The following is a 17,997-nucleotide window of genomic DNA, read 5'->3' on the forward strand; positions in this document are numbered from 1 at the left end:
ATGTTGAAAAAATATACAATATGCTATTTCCATTTTTAGAATGACAGTGGAAAAAACAAATATTATCATTAGCTTGGACACCAAGAGCAGTGAACTTTTTATATGGAAATATTTTAGCAATAGTTAAATTACTCAAAAGTTGTATGTATGGATTATTCCTAAAATCCCAAATCATGTAAGTTTATTCATTACGCAAAACCAATGTAATTTTTATATTGTTAAGTTTTATAGCTAAAATACATGTTAGCAAAAATGCTACAGGTCTGTTAAGTGATACAAAAAGATTTTTATACCAAGTTTACCTACATTAAAAAGTTTCTGAAAAGTATAACCAACAAAAATACTGATTATTTCCTGTGTCTAGGATTCTGCTCCATAATACAGTAAATTAAAGGCAACATAAGATACCCCTCACAAGGAGCTTCCAATCTCACATGGGCATAAAACATACATACATTAAGGAGTTACAGAACATCGGGAACAATGTACAGTTAAGAGCCATTATCATCATTAAGAAGAAAAACATGGAAATTGAGTACAATTTCCAATAAAAACAAATATCCTACATGTAAAAAGAGAAAACTTTAAAGCAGAAATACTATTCTAAACTTAGAAATAATGTAACTATTTTACAAATTTTTACTTAGCCCCTGTATCATATAAAGAATCTCTTATGTTTCATTTTGCATAAAATTATGCCTATTGAACATATATATTCATGTAAACAAATATCTAAAAAATGCATTCCTTCATCAAATAAGTAAAATAAATTTCAAATGGACTAACAGCAGAAATACTGAGAATATCATCTTTAAAGAATTACATTAAATATTGGCAAATGACTATACACTTGAATTGCAGGATGTAAAAGGAGAGCAAGTTCAAAATGATCCTTACTTTCATCAACATTTTTAATAACACTCCAAATTAAACAGTAGACCACCATTTAAACCAAGTAATTCAAATTAACAACAAAGTTGGGAAAATTAATATATGCCTCTAGATGTGACACTAAGGCCAATCACTTTATTTCTGTCAAAAATGCATAAGCTAACTTGGATAATAAACTAACTGAAGGATATTCTACAAAAAAAATAATGCAATGTATTCTTCAAAAACATTAATGTCATGAAAAACAACGATAAACTGAAAAACTGTCCCTGATGAAAGATGTTAAAGAAACAAAGCTGAATTTATAATGTGTGATTCTAGATTGGATCTCTGCTCAGAGAAAAAATTCTATGAAGGAAAGGGCACCTGGATGGCTCAGTTGGGTAAGCATCCAACTTCGGCTCAGGTCATGATCTCACAGTTCATGAGTTGAAGCCCCGCATCAGGCGCCTCACTACCAGTGTGGAGTCTGCTTGGGGTTCTCTCTCTCTCCCTCTCTCTCTGCCCTTTCCCCCCTCAAAACAAATAAATAAATTTTAAAAATTCTATGAAGAAATTACTGGTACATGGATATGAATTATAAATTAGAGGAAAATACTATATAGATATCAAATTCCCTGAATTTTATAATTAAAATGGTTAAGGGTTTCTTTATTCTTTGTAGATACATGCTATAATGCAGGTAAATGGTTATGGTGTTTGCATATTGTTTAGTATACATGTGTGTGACATGTAAGTATGAATAAAGAAGAAAAAAGAAAAAATGAGGCAAATGTTAGTCTGTGAATCTAGGTAAAGAGTATAGGAGAGTTCATTGTTCATTCTTGCAACTCTTCTGGAGATCTGAATTTTTTTACAATAAAAAGTTAAAAATAAAATAGGAAAATAAGACATTCCGGCATAGACATATCCCTTATAAAAATGTAGTAAAAGGATTTTCAGAATGTACTACCTGGGTTCTTTCAGCAAGAGGATGGTCACAAGAGTGTAATGAGTCTTTGGACCGAGATTCTACAGTATTAGAAGGTCCATCTCCATCAAATTCACCTTTCTCAATGCTTTCATCAGGTAAAAGTTGTATATTTTCTTTATCACTGTCATCCTTTGACCTTAATGTTTCTGTTGCTACTGAAACTTTTGTCATCACTGCTGTTGATCGTGAGCGAACAGGCCTTCCCCTCTGAACAGTCTCCCATCCTTCAGCATCTTTCCGTTCTATGCAATTGAGGGAAGGAAATAAATCAAGATTTCTTTAGATGATAAAAATTTTCAAAACCTATAAAATAAAAACTTTTTCCAATCAAATTCGTATTAGGTGTAACTAATATATAAACATGACACTAACTATACAAGATGCAGTGTGTGTATGTGCATATGTAATGTCTAATACAAGTACACTGTGGGGTTGGTATGATTTTCCATGTTTTACAAATGACAAAACTGAGATTCAGATTAAGACTGACATAGGCCACAGAGTCAGAAAGTAATAATAAACATTTATATAGTGTGTACTGTGTGCTAGCACTGTTCCAAGTGTCTACATATTGTAACTCTTAATCTCCACAACAACCCTGTAATACCAATACTATCACCCCAATTTTATCATTGATAAAATTTATCATTTGTCATTTCACTTACCCCATTTATCATTGAAAATAATGAGACAAAGAGAGGATAAGTAATTTCCCCAAGGTCACACACCCAGTAAAGGTAAAGCCAAGATGCAAGTTTAGGCAAATTGGTTCTGGTGTTCATGTCCCAGTGGTTACATAAAAACTGCCCTCCACCCCCATCTTTCAGAATCCAAACATAGGCCTACCTCAAAAGTCCAAGTTCTTTCCTCTATCCTAGTACTAATACCATACATTTGACTGTATGTCAGCACAGAGCCTGCTGTGGATCCTCTGTCCCTCTCTCTCTGCCCCTCCCTCACTTGTGCTCTGTGTCTCAAATAAATATTAAAAAAAAATAAAAATACAATTGAACTCTAGGTTATCTACAAGAAATTCACTTAAATACTTGTATTCACCTAAATACAAGGTCATACGTAAGTTCAAAGTGAGAAAGACACACCATGCAAATACTGAGGAAAGCAGGAGTAGATATATTATTATCAGATAAAGTAGACTTCAGAGCAAGAAATTACTAAAGAAACAAAAACATATTATATAATGATAAAAGCATTGCACAGTGAAGATATATACCCCTAAGTATGTATACACCAAACAATATAAACTCAAGATACACAGCAAAAAAACTTGTAAGGATGAAATGAGAAAGAGAAAGATGCACAATTACAAATGTGGACTTCTAACTCCCTCCCAGGGACTGATAGAACTAGATAGAAAATCAGCAAGTATATAGAAAAATTGAACATACAATCAACCAACTTGATATAATAGCATACACAAAACAGTCCATTCAACAACAGTAAAATGCTTTTTTTTTCAAATATATACAGAACATTCAGTATCACAGACCATATTCATTCTATAAAATAAAGTTTAATAAACCAATTCTATAAGAAACACAAACTATAAAACTCAACCAAAATGAAAACAGACTATCTGAATAGTCTCATGATTATTAAAGAATTCAATTTGTACTTTTTAAAAGTTCCCCACTCAAAACCTCCAGGCCCAGATGGTTTCTCTGGCAAATTCTATGCAACACTTTTAACAGGATTTAAAAATTTTACACAACTATTCCAGAAAATAGGAGAGGAGAGAACACCTCCCAAGTACCAAGGCCAGTTTTACCTTGGTACAAAAACACACAAAGACAGTACATAAAAATAAAACTAAATAACAATATTTCTCATGAATTTAGATATAAAAATCTTCAACAAAATATCAGCATATCAAATCCAGCAATGTATAAAAAGAATTACAAACCATGACCAAGTAGAATTAATTACAAGTATGCAAACCTGGTTCAACATTCAAAAAAAATCAACGTAATTCACTACTGGTCCACTGACTATACAAGTAAAATCATATGATCCTATCAACTGATGCAGAAAAAGTACTTCACAAAATCCAATATCCATTCTTGAGAAAAATGTATTAAGCTATAATATAGGGGAACTTAACTCAATAAAAAGCATCGACAAAAAACTTATAGCTAACATATACTCAATGGTGCAAGAATGAATGAATAATTTTCCCCATGATCTAGAACAAGAAAAGGATGCTTCCTCTCACCATGCTTCTTCAACATAGTACCGGAAGTCCTACACAGTGCAAAAAGGCATGGGATGTGGGGATGGGGGGGAAGGAAAAGAAGAAATAAAACTGTCCCTATTTTCAGATGACATGATTGTCTACATAGAATATCCCAAGGAATTACATAAAAATTCCAGAATTATTACATAAATTCAGTAATGTTGTAGGATACAAGTCAATGCACAAATGCACTGCATTTATACAGACTAACAGTGAACATGTGAAAACAAATTTGAAACAATTTATGATTACACTAAAGAAAATAAAATATTTAGTAATAAGTCTAAGAAAAAAGGTACAGAATATGTATCCTAAAAACTACAAAAGGCTGATTAAAAAAAGAGAAGACCTAATAAATTGAAAGACATACCATGTTCATTAAAAAATGATTAGAAAATCCAGCATCATAAGTGTCAATTCTCTCTAAAACGATCAACAGCATAATGTAATTTCTATCAAAATACCAGTAACATTTTTTTGAACATTAGAAAAGCTTACTCTAAAATTTATATAGAAAGACATAAAACCTAAAAGAGCTAAAAACAATTTTTTAAAAAAAGAATAAATTAAAAGTAATCACTCTATTCAATGTTTTAAGGCTTACCACAGAGTGAGATTAATCAAGAAAGTACAGTATGGGTGGAACAACAGACACACAGATCAATGAAATAGACTACTTTAAAACCCAGAAATACATCCACACAAATATGTCCAACTGATTTTTGATAAAATTTCAAGAGAAATTCCAACAAATGGTGGTAGTAACAAGACATCCAAGGCAAAAAAGTAAACCTCCATCTAAAACTCACACTTCACCCAAAATTCAGTCAAAAAGCATCACTAATTTAAGATGTAAAACTATAAAACCTAGGAAGAAAAAAAAAAAACAAGAAATCTTTCAAACATATGGCTAGACAATGAGTTCTTACACTTGACACCAAAAGCATGATCCATAGGAAAGCCTCACAAACCTCATCAAAATTGAAAAATTTTCCCCTGCAAAAGACTCTATGAAGACAATGAAAAGATAAACAACAGACTTGTAGGAAATACCCAATGATGTCTAGAATATATAAAGAACTCTGAAAATTCAACAGTAGTATTACAGACAATCCAACTAGAAAATGGGCAAAAGATGTGAAGAAACACTACAATGAAGGGTATATACAATTGGCAAAGAAGTAAACAAAAGACATTCAACATCATTAGCCATTAGTGAAATGCAAATTAAAAACCACAATGAGATATCACTCTATACCTATCAGAATGGTTATATACAATATAATCACAGTATTACATACTAATAATGGATGGGGAGATGCAAGGTTAGAAGGGTGTTAAGTAAAGGATATGAGATTTCTTTTTTATCTTTCCAGTTGTACTGAGATATAACTGACATATAACATCGTATTAGTTCAAGGTGTACAACATATTGTTTGATATATGCATATATCAGGAAAGGATTACCAAAGTAAGTTTAGTCAATATACAACACTTCACACAGTTAACAAATGTTTTTTCTTGAGATAAGAACTTCTAAGATTTACTCTCTTAGCAATGTTCAAATATATATACACCACATATTCTTTATCCACTCATTGACCAATAGACACTTAAGTTGTTTCTATGTTTTGGCTATTGTAAATAATGTTGCTACGAACAAGGAGCAGATATGTTAGTATTTTCATTTCTTTTGGATACACACCCAGAGGTGGGATTGCAGGATCATATGGCAATTCTATTTTAATTTTCTGAAGAATCTCCATACTGTTTTCCATAGTGGCTATACCAATTTACATCCCCATCAACACTGTACAAAAGTTCCCTTTCCTCCACATTCTCTCCAACATTTGTTATCTGTCTATTTGATGACAACCATTCTGACAGATGTAAGGTCATATCTCATTGTGGTTTTGATTTGCCTTTCCCTAATGATTAATGATGTTGAGCACTTTTTCAGGTACCTGAGGCTAGTTGGATACTTTTTTGGAAAACTGTCTATTCAGATCCTCTGCCAATTTTTTAATTACATTGTTTGTTTTTTGCTAAAGAGTTGTATGAGTTCTTTATATATTTTGGATATTAACCCCAATCCAATACATGATTTACAAGTATTTTCTCCCATTCTATAGGTTACCTCCTCATTTTGTTGATGGTTTCCTTTGCTGTACAGAACTCTGTAGTTTGATGTAGTCCCACTTGTTTTTTGCTTTTGTTGCTTTTCTTTGGTGTCAAATCCAAAAAATCATTGCCAAGACATACATTTTTGAGGTGATGAAAATGTTCTATCATTGACTGTGATTATGGTACTATATGTGTTAATATACTAACAATAGATGAATTATAAATAGATGAATTGAATGGTATGAATTTTATCTTAACAAATTTGGTATAAGAATTAAAAGCAAAAAATTTAATAGGAAAAAGTAAGCTGATTTCTCAGACTTATTTCTGTAAAACTAAAAACTTACATCACTATGAAAACTACATTTTTTATGAGTATCAAGACCATACCACCAAATGATTCACTAAAGGAAAGGAATATTATTTCAAGGGAAAAAAAATACTTACAAAATACTGGTTCTTATAACTGGGAATAACTCATTATCCTATTTTTTTAAATACAATGACTGTTGGGATACCTGGATGACTCGGTCAGTTGAGTGTCTGACTCTTGGTTTTGGCTCAGGTCACGATCTCATGGTTCACGGGTCCAAGACCCACGTCAAGCTCCACACTGACAGTGCAGAGCCTCCTTGGGATTCTCTCTCTCTTTGCCTCTCTTGGCCCCTCCCTGTGCTCACCTCTCTCTCAAAATAAATAAACATTAAAAAAATTTTAATAAAATGCAGTGACTATATTAGTACTGTATACTTTAAAATAAAAAGAAAAAAAGACCTATAACTTTTTCTTTCAAAGGTCTACACTTTGAAATCTCTAAGGGAAAACTACATTTAAATTTGTCTTGTGCTTTTTCAACTTTTTATCATGAGGATTTTAAAATACACAATATAGATAAAATAGTATTATGAACCCCATGTTACAATTATCCAGCTTCAATAATTATCAGTATTCTGCCACTCTTATTTCATATAGTTCCCCTTCCCTATTGTTTCTTCTGAAAGATTTTAAAACAAATCCTATACATCCTTATCATTTCTCCTGCAAATATTCAGTATGTGTCTTTAAAAGGACTTTTTAAGAAATATAACAATATCATTATGGTAAACAATAAAATATTATTAATTAAAATTAAATTAAATTAAAATTAAATCATATCCTACCCAATCTGAGATCAATTTTCTTCCGTATTTAACTTTCAAAAATTTCTCATTACGTTTGTCTTTTAAATATATATATATGTGTATATACATATACGTGTGTATATATATATATATAAATTAAAAATATATATAATCAACCTAATACAAATCACACATACCAAAATTAAGTTTAATAAAAGAGTTTAGTTTCCAGTTAATTTAACAGGCTCACCCTTAGGAGCAGTATGATTAATAACTTCACTTTTTAAAGGAAAGAAAAACACTCCTCTTTCAAAGTTTCCTTATAGAAATACTGCTTAACACTTGGACCTACTCCATAACCAGTGTGATGGCCAACACAAACACTGTCATGTAATTAAAAAAAAAAAAGCAAAATGATTGAAGCAAGTCAAAGAGGAGTATATCAAAATAGAAACTATAACATAGGTCTCTTAGACTCTAAGAAATTAGCTATGAACAAATTACCTTCTTAAGGAACTTTCAATAAAACTATATTGAAAAACCATTCCCATAATGAAGAATGCTTATTGAAAATATCAAATTATGTAATTAAAATGTCAGAGTGTCTAAACATTCAGAATAATCTTAGAAGTACACAAAATTTAAAACTGGATTTCATTATCATAGTTCTTACACCCAAGAACTTGTACATTTTTAAAAATTTTATAAATGTCATTAATAAAGTAGCACTAAATACAAATTAATATAACCAATAATTGAAAAGCACCAGATTTATTCCCATCTGACTGATGTGTTATCATTTTTGTTTATCACTATATTTAATTCACTAATATTTTGTTTATAATTTTTATATCAGTGTTTAAGAGAAAATGTTCTATTTTATAATATCCTTGCTAGGTTTTGACATTCAGGTTATGCTGGCATCATAAAACAAGCTCCATTTTTTCATTTTCAGTAAGAGTTTCTATGTGATTACTGTTATTTTTACCTTAAACATTTGGAAGAATTCATAGGTGAAGCCATCTTGACCAGGAATTTTCTTTGCAAAAAAATGTTTAATTATAGACTCACATTTAAAAAAAAATTACTAAGTTCCTTCACGTTTTTCTAATTCTAGCCATGTAAGTTTGCTTACATAGTGTTTTTCAAGAAATTTGTCAATTTCTTCTAAGTTTCTAAATTTAGTATATAATATTGTTCATCATATCCTATTATCTTCTTAATATTCATGGGATTTCTACCAATAGTCTTATGTAATACCTTGGTATTATGCTTTGTCTCCTCTTTTTTTATCAGTATTAGAAATTTTGTTAGTCTATATGAAAGATTATCTTTTGGCTCTGTTGATTTTCTCAGTTATCACCTATATCTTTTCCTTTCTTTTTATGTTCCTTGGATTTAACCTGTTCTTTTCTAACTTCTGGAGACAGGCAAAAAATGTGGATTTTAGGTTTTCTTCTTTTCTAATATATGCAATTGAGGCTAGAAATTTTTCTCAGAGCACAGCATTAACCTTAAACCCATAAGATTTTAAATATGCATTTTCATTTTCTAATTTTCATGGTGATTTCTTGTCTGACTCATGGATTATTCAGAAATATATTCCAAAATTTCAAAAATCTGAGATTTATATGGCTATCTTTTTACTTCTTTAAATCTAAATTCAAGTAGTTAACATATAGTGTAGTACTGGTTTCAAGAGGATAATTTAGTGATTCATCACTTACATATAACACCCAGCGCTCATCCCAACAAGTGCCTTCCTTAATGCCCATCACCCATTTAGCCCATCCCCCCTACCCATCTCCCCTCCAGCAACCCTCGGTTTGTTCTCTATATTTAAGTCTCTTATGGTTTGCTTCCCTCTCTGTTTTTATCTTACTTCATTTTTTTCTTCCCCTCCCCTATGTTAATCTGTTTTGTTTCTTAAATTCCATATGAGTAAAATCATAGGTCTTTCTCTAATTTATTTCACTTACTGTAATACACTCTAGTTCCATATATGTTGTTGCAAATGGCAAGATTTCATTTTTTTTGATAGCTGAGTAATATTCCGTTGTGTATATATACCACATATTTTTCATCCATCCATCAGTCACTGGACATGTGGACTCTTTCCATAATTTGGCTACTGTTGGTAGTGCTGCTATAAACATTGGGGTGCATGTGCCCCTTCAAAGCGGCATTTTTGTATCCTTTGGATAAATTCCTAGTAGTTCAATTGCTTGGGTTGTATGGTAGTTCTATCTTTAACTTTCTGAGGAAATGCCATACTGTTTTCCAGAGTAGCTAAACCAGTTTTCATTCCCACAAACAGTGCAAAAGTGTTCCCCTTTCCCTGCCTCTTCCCCAACATCTATTGTTTCCTGAGTTGTTAACTTTAGCCATTCTGACAAGTGTATTTCATTGATGATGAGTGATGTTGAGCATCTTTGCATGTGTCTGTTAGCCATCTGGATGCCTTCTTTGGAAAAGTGTCATTCATGTCTTCTGCCCATTTCTTCACTGGATTATTTATTTTTTTGGGTGTTGAGTTTGATAAGTTCTGTATAGATTTTGGATACTAACTCTTTATCTGATATGTCATTTGCAAATCTCTTCTCCCATTCCATCAGTTGTATTTTAGTTTTATTGATCATTTCCTTCAATGTGTAGAAGCCTTTTACTGATGAGGTCCCAGTAGTTCATGTTTGCTTCTGTTTCCCTTGATTCAGAAAACATGTCAAATAAGTTGCTGTGGCCAAAGTCAAAGAGATTGTTGCTTGTTTTCTCCTCTAGGATTTTGATGGTTTCCTGTCTTACATATAGGTCTTTCATTCATTTTGAGTTTACCTTTGTGTATGGTATAAGAAAGTGGTCCAGTTTCATTCTTCTGCAATTTGCTGTCCAGCTTTCCCAACACCATTTGTTGAAGTATATGGCTATCTTTTTTAATTGATTTCTAACATAATTCCGCTGTGTTCAACAAGACAAAAAGAGTTCATCTGAATTTTGAAATTTGTTTAATGGCTTTGCATGTTTCAATTTTGGTAAATGTTCCATGTGTGTTTGGATCTTTATTTGGACTTACAAGTTACTACCAGGACAAAGTAGCCTACATCAAAATTAATCCTCTTCGTGCCAAACACAGCTATGAAAGCTAGACAAACTATATAACTGAACCATTTAAAGGCACTGGAAAGCAACCAAAGTAGGCAAGATTTTAAGGAACTACAATTCTTGAGGAAAGAGAAGGACAACATGAGATCACATTCACCCTAGAATTTTTCCCTGAAGACATTTCAAATTCACAGTACAGGGAAAGTGAGTCCTAGCAGAAACCAGCAGTCCTGTCTGGCTGAAACAGATAATGGAATTCAATGAGTCTAAAACAACTGAGACCTTAAGGGCAAAAATCTTAGAGAGGGAGGAACTGCAAGAAAATGAGCCCAAAAAACCTGCATTTAATCTTCCCTTTAGAAGTCTGACAGCTACTAAGCTTTGCATATACAAGGCAAGACTCCAAGACACCCAGCAAAAAGCAGCAGCTGGGATGCTAATGAGCTAAGCAGATATTATAGCAACTGTGGAGTGCTGAGGAATTCGGGAATGTAGTAGCCTTGGCAAACACCCCAGATTTTCAGGTAAGACCCCAAAAGGAATAAGGACAAAACTGAAACACATCAACTTTAATAAAACCTCAAACCAAACCTTAAAGGATTATGGTGTATTGCTTATACTCTATCTTCTTGCCAGAAGAAAAAAAACAACAGTACTTTTGAAAGGAGCCTCTATAATTTTAAATATACCATGTTAAACATTCACTTAAATATTATGAGGAATCAAAACAAGGGTCAAATAACTGAAAACTCCCCCAAAATATTTTTAAGGTAACATAGCCACAGGTAGTTCAGATATTTTACTTTTCAGACTCAGACTTTTCAGAATAGCTATTATTAATATATTTAAGAAAATATGGGTTAGACACACAGAACAGAGGATCGGTAAAATGTTTCTACGTTGATGCATCAAAAGGAAATAAAATGGAAAAGAATAGCATTATTTGTTAGACATATCAATTATATCAAGTTCATTAATCATATTGTTTAGATATTGTATATCTTGATTGATTTTTGTCTTCTTGTACTACCAGTCATTGAGACAGTTATGTTAAAATTTCCAAGTATGAGTCTAGATTCTTCCATTTTTTTCAATTCTGTCAGTTTTGCTCTATATGTTTTAAAGATATGTTACATATAAATTTAGAATTAATTTCCCATTCTGTTAAAATAATCTTTTAATAATGAAAAAAGATTTCTCCTTAAAATGTTTCTTGGTTACTGTATACATTTTGTCTGATACTAAAGCAATGCCACCTTTGATCTGAATGGGATATCCATAGACTATCTTTTCCCCCTTTTTTTCTGACTTTTCTATCTTCATACTGAAAGTATATCCCTTTAAGCGGATACAGTTGGGCTTTGTTTAATGCAATTGTAATCTTTGTTCTTAAATTTTAATATTTAGACCATTTACCTTTAATGTAAGAACGGATATATTTGCATTTACTTCTATCACGTTATAATTTGGTTTTCATTTGTTTCATCTGTTTTATGATTTTTTTTTCCTTTCTTGGCGTCTTTTGCATTAATCACAATGGTTTTACTAGTTGAATATTCCTTTACTCTTCTCTGTGGTTTTCTTGAATTCACAAATACATCCTTGACTTATAATATCTAACACAAGTTAGTATTTTTGTAACTTCAAAGACAATGCCAGGACCCTAGAAAATATAATCTCCATTTATTCTTCTCTTGTCTCTTGGACTATTGTCAGAAAGTCTCATCTCATATGTATTTCAAGCTTCTAAAGACACTATGTTTCACACAGTCAATACTAAATATTTAATGTACTCCACATGTTTACTCTTCTGGTGTTCTTCATTCCTTCATGCATTTCTGGGTCTGAATTTGGAATCTTTTTCCTTCAACCTACAAAAATGTCTGTAGTACTTCTTGTAGTATAATTCTACTGATTACAAATTCTCTCAATTTTTATTTGTCTTGAATTGTCTTTATTTCACCTTTACTTTTTTTGCTGGATACAGAATTCTTTCTTGTCAGTTATTTTCTTCAGCACCTGAAAGATGTCATTCCATGGTCATCTGGCTTCCATTAGGTATCAACTTACTCTTGCTCCTTCGAAAATAGGGTTAACCTTTGGACAACATTAGTTTAAACTGTGTGGGTCTGCTTATACAAGGATTTCTTTTGAAAAATACAGTATAGTACTATGAGTTAATCTGTTCTTATGATCCTAATAACATTCCTTTTTGTAGCTTACTTTATTAGAAGAATACAGTATGTAACACATATACAAAATATGTGTTCATTGACTAGTTATGTTTTAAAGCTTCTAGTCAACAACAGGCTATGCATAGTTATGTCCTGGGGAAGACAAAGGTTATACATGGATTTTCAAGGGTAGTTCAAGGGTCAACTATAGTCTCTCTCTCTCGCGCTCACTTTTTTTTTTCTTTTTTTCTTTTTCTTTTTTTTTTTTTTTTGGCTCTACTTGTAAAGATTTTCTTTCTTTGATTTTTAGTATTTTTACTATATTACACCTAATGAGATTTGTTTTCTGTTTTTTCTGCTTGGGAGTTCACAGTGCTTCTTAAATATGAGACTTGATGTCTTTCAACAGTTTGGGAAAATTCTTAGGGTTTATCTTTTCAAACGTTACCTTTGCACCATTCACTCTATCCCTTCATAGACTCGATTTACAGTTGTGCCTCTTATGTGCCTCTATGAACTTTCCTATTTCCTATTTCGTTTTGCTCCATTATTTAGCCTCAATATTTTCTACTACACTCTGAATTAATTCAACCCCAACTCTCCTAAATTTTAAATATCTTATTGATGTGTGCAAATACATCAGATGTTTTAAGAATTTCATTTGTCTTCCTGGATTCCTCTCTTCCGGAGAACTGGGACCATCACAAATCTGGATTGGTTGCTCCCTACAACTGGTACACAGCTATCATAGTGGCATCAGCACCATAGAGTATTACTTTGGCCTCTCTTCTGGGCTGGCTCCGTCCAGCACTGATTGGGTCCATGGAGGTAAAAAAAAATTTTTTTTGAGATCTTGCATGAAGGAAAATATCTTTGGCCTACTTTCACATTTAACAGATAATTTGAACACACTATTTTAGATTAGAAATCATTTTCCTTCAGGGGCGCCTGGGTGGCTCAGTAATTTGAGCATCTGACTCTTGATTTTGGCTCAGGTCATGATCTCAAGGTTTCTGGGATTGAGCCCTGCATCGGGCTCTGTGCTCACAGCATGGGGCCTGCTTGGGATTCTTTCTCTCCCTCTGTCTCTCTCTGCTCCCCCCCTCTGCTTGTGCTCTCTCTCTAAAAATAAATACATTAAAAAAATAGAAATCATTTTCCTTCATAATTTTGAAGACATTGTTCAATTTTCTTGTGGCTTCTAGTGATAGTTTAGCAGAAGCAATTATACTTCTACATAATTATACTATAAGAAGAAACATATCCTTCTGTTAAAGTAAATTTCCTTTAATAATTTCATAATTTCCTTTCTTTCTCTCTTTTTCTAAAACTCCTGTTATTCAAATATTGGATATTCCCATTATCTATTTTTATATAAGAAGCCCAAAACCTAGGATCTTAAAACACTAACCATATAACTTTTGAGTCAGAAATCTGAGGAGTGTTCAGTGGAGGGAGGTCTCCTCTCATCTCCACATGATGTCAGCTAGAGTGGTTCAAATATGGCCAGAATGTTCATGATGGCTTCACCAACATGCCTAAATTAAAGTCTTGGTACCATGTGTTGGTGGAGATAGCTACTTCTCCTTCTCATCACCTCTTTCTCTTCACATAGTCTCTCATTATTCAATGGCCTATCCTGGGCTTCCTTACATGGCAGCTGACTTCCACAGGAGAAAATGATAATGGTAAGCGCAAGGCCTTGTACAGGCTAGGCTGGGAACTTAACCAATCACATCAGTCACATTCTATTAATCATATGAAGTCACAGGACAAACTTAAGATTCAAGGGGAGGGGAAACAGACTCTACCACTTGACAGTGGGAGTGGCATGTATGCATAGGAATGGGAGAAACTGCTGGCACCCATATTTGCAGACAATCTACTGTAGTCCACAATCTGGCTTCAGATTTCCAAAGTCTTGTGAGACTACCAGACACTCATCCAATTACATGTCAACATCAAGACCAATTATCTCATTATCTACACTGGTTCTGGATTTGTTCCTCAGGTGTGTTTTCTCTTGATCTGCAAACCTGGTAGTTCAGTGGGAGAGAGAAGAAGGCTTGAAGTAGATGCAAGGATGAGGCACATCTAAACACTATCTTTACAGTCTTTCACTTAATCTCCTTGTTATCAATACAGCACTCCCAACTTTTGTATCTGCCTGGTATCCCTCAGTAAGATACCATCTCTTTTACGTTCTATACAGAAATAACCTCCAATGTTCTGCTGGGGTGAGGGAAATACAGTAATCCTACTACTCATAGCTGAAGGCAAGTGGGGAGAATTTGGGATGATTAACATATAATCCCTACCTTTACCCTCACTTCCAGACATACCTGCTCTGGAATTTCCTACTCGTTTGGGAGTTCTCTGAAGCAAACTGGATTGCATTACAGTTTTGCCCACTCGCTGGGTCCAGGATTCACCTAATTCACTCAAATGTCACCACTAACATTTGAAACTAGAATATGTCTTTCTACTTTCTAACTTCCAAAAATGTGTTCATTAACTCTTCTCCTATCTATTCTCCCTTAAGTCTTATTTTTAAATTCCTTTAGGGGTGCCTAGGTGGTTCAGTTGGTTATGCATCTGACTTCAGGTCAGGTCATGATCTCATGGTTCATGAGTTCAAGCCCCACGTCAGGCTCTATGCTGACAGCTCATAGCCTGAAGCCTGCTTCCAATTCTGTCTCTCTCCTTCTGCCCCACTCTCGCTTGAGTTCTGTCTCTCTTTCAAAAATAAATAAACAGTAAATCTTTCTATATCATTTTAGTTGAGGTTAGGGAAAGAAAAAAGTAAATGTATGTGCTCTATCACCTTTAACAAAAATCATTTTTATAAGCTATCATTACAAATTTCAATACTATAAGCTACTGCTATTATAAATTACTTGAGGGAGTCAAGATGGCAGAACAGCGTGGAAGTTTTTTGTGTGTCTCGCATACATGAAATACAGCCAGACCAACGTTAAACCATCGTATACACCTACAAAACTGATCTGAGGATTAACACAACAATCTGCACAACCTGAACCACAGAATTCAGCAGGTACACAGCGGGGAGAGGTGAACGTGAGGAGAGAGAAGCCGTGGAGGGCAGGGAGGTGCTTTTGCGTGCAGAGAGAGGACGGAGATGGTGGGGAGAATATGGGAAAAGCACCCTCCCCAAAAGCAGCTGGAGAGAAAGTGGAAAATTGGAAACAGGCGCAGGGACTGAACTAAAAAGGGAGAAAGGAGAAAGGAAAGGGTTTAAATTCCATTAAGACTGCAAACAGGGCAGTGCAGAGACTGCAACTCCACAGCTCGATACCTGGCGGTGCTCTGGTGGGAAGGGTGAATCCCCAAGAGAAGAGTGGGGTGAGGGAGGTTCTCGGGCCACACAGGGAGAAGCAGTTCCACTGCTGGAAGGACATTTGGTAGAAGCTGTAAGGCAACCTGGGCCCAGCAGACCGCAGAGAATGGCCACATTTGCTGGCGCTGGAATAAGGTCGTTAAGGGTGAAGCCTGGTGCCAGATGTGTGTTGTGATATTCCATAACCCCTGAAACGTTGCTGCTACACTATCTTGCAAACTTATTCTGGGGCGGGCTAGCACCTGGCCGCAATCTCTGGGCCTCAGCAGCAGCACAGTACCCACAAACTTTCCTGGGTACAGCCGGCATTTGGCCATTGCTCGGTGAGACCCTCCCACAGAGGGGAACGAGTCAAAGCTGCAGTCCCTCAGAAGTAAGGGGCTGGGGAAAACAGCTGTAACTGAAACAAAACTCAGGAAAGAGGTACTACCTGGGGCTTGGTCACAGACAGTATAAAAGAGGGGAGTAGCTAAAAGCTGAAGACAAAGGACAGGTGCACAATTGCTGACTGGAGAGAACAGAGTTCTGATACTAAAGACTGGGTAGCTGGGTGACACAATTTTCACCACTCCCACACATGGGCATATGCACCTACAAGCGCCACAACAATCCACCCCAGCAGGCTACCAGCGCCACCTAGTGGAGAACAGAGCCGTTTAACTAACCCGCTCAGCCAAACTTGCTCATCAAGAACACAAGTCTCACCGCCTTTAGTTTATGGACTATAAAGAGATTCAGAATCTAACTTCTAGGGGTAAACAAAGTAATTTCAGTCATATTTCAATCTGTTAGCAGGTCCATCTATTCAATTTTCTTTCTTTTTTTCATTTCTTTTATTTTTCTTGAGAAAAAGAAAAAATTCATTTTTATTTTCAATTGTTATTAAAAATATTTTTTCAATTTTTCTACTATATTTTTTACTTTTGTGTAAGTTTTTTGAAATTCTATTTTACTTGCATCATTTTATTTTAGTCTACTTCAATGTTTTCCTTTTTTCAAATTTTCAAACAATTTCCTTTTTTTCTTTTTATCTTTTTCATTTCTTTTCTTTTTCTTGAATACAGAAACAGAAAAAATTCATCTTTATTTTTCATTTTTATTGAAAATATTTTTCTTTAATTTTTTTCTACTATATTTTTTACTTTTGTGTAAATTTTTTCAAATTCTGGTTTACTTCCATCATTTCATTTTAGTCTGCTTCAGTGTATTCATTTTGTCAAATTTTCAAACGATTTCCTTTTTTCTTCTTCTTTCCCCTTTTTTCTCTAATCTATCAAGCCACTTTCAACACCCAGACCAAAACACACCTAGAATGTAGCATCATTTATTCGATTTTTTTGTGTGTCTGTGTTTTTAATTTTTGAATTTTAGTATTTTTTCATTTTAATTTTTTTATTTTAATGTTTTCTACCTCATTGATTCCTTTTCTCCCTTCAGTGACGAAACAAAGGAATTCACCCCAAAAGAAAGAGCATGAAAAAACGACAGCCAGGGACTTAACCGACACATATACAAGCAAGATGTCTGAACCAGAATTTAGAATCACGGTAATAAGAATACTAGCTGGAGTCAAAAATAGATTAGAATCCCTTTCTGCAGAGATAAAGGAAGTAAAAACTAGTCAGGATGAAATAAAAAATGCTATAACTGAGCTGCAATCATGAATGGATGCTGCGGCAGCAAGGATGGATGAGGCAGAACAGAGAATCAGCGATATAGAGGACAAACTTATGGAGAATAACCAAGCAGAAAAAAGGAGGGAGATTAAGGCAAAAGAGCATGATTTAAGAATTAGAGAAATCAGTGACTCATTAAAAAGGAACAACCTCAGAATCATAGGGGTGCCAGAAGAAGAAGAGAGAGAAATAGGGGTAGAAGGTTTATGTGAGCAAATCAGAGCAGAAAACTTTCCTAACCTGGGGAAAGACACAGACATCAAAATCCAAGAAGCACAGAAGACTCCCATTAGATTCAACAAAAACCGACCATCAGTAAGGCATATCATA

At 33.9% G+C, this 17,997-nt stretch overlaps 1 protein-coding gene across 5 annotated transcripts in view; it reads right to left on the reverse strand.

The window, feature by feature from the left end:
* SCAPER (S-phase cyclin A associated protein in the ER) overlaps positions 1-17,997 on the reverse strand; it is a 518,574-nt gene that overhangs the window by 391,986 nt on the left and 108,591 nt on the right. For all 5 annotated transcript variants that reach the window (XM_042941318.1, XM_042941317.1, XM_042941313.1 and 2 more), the window contains one exon: positions 1,844-2,106. In XM_042941318.1, coding sequence (XP_042797252.1) covers positions 1,844-2,106 — 263 coding nt within the window. The remainder of the gene's footprint in view (positions 1-1,843; positions 2,107-17,997) is intronic.

This window comes from Panthera leo, chromosome B3 (genome assembly GCF_018350215.1).
Source record: "Panthera leo isolate Ple1 chromosome B3, P.leo_Ple1_pat1.1, whole genome shotgun sequence".
NCBI classification, from domain to species: domain Eukaryota; kingdom Metazoa; phylum Chordata; class Mammalia; order Carnivora; family Felidae; genus Panthera; species Panthera leo.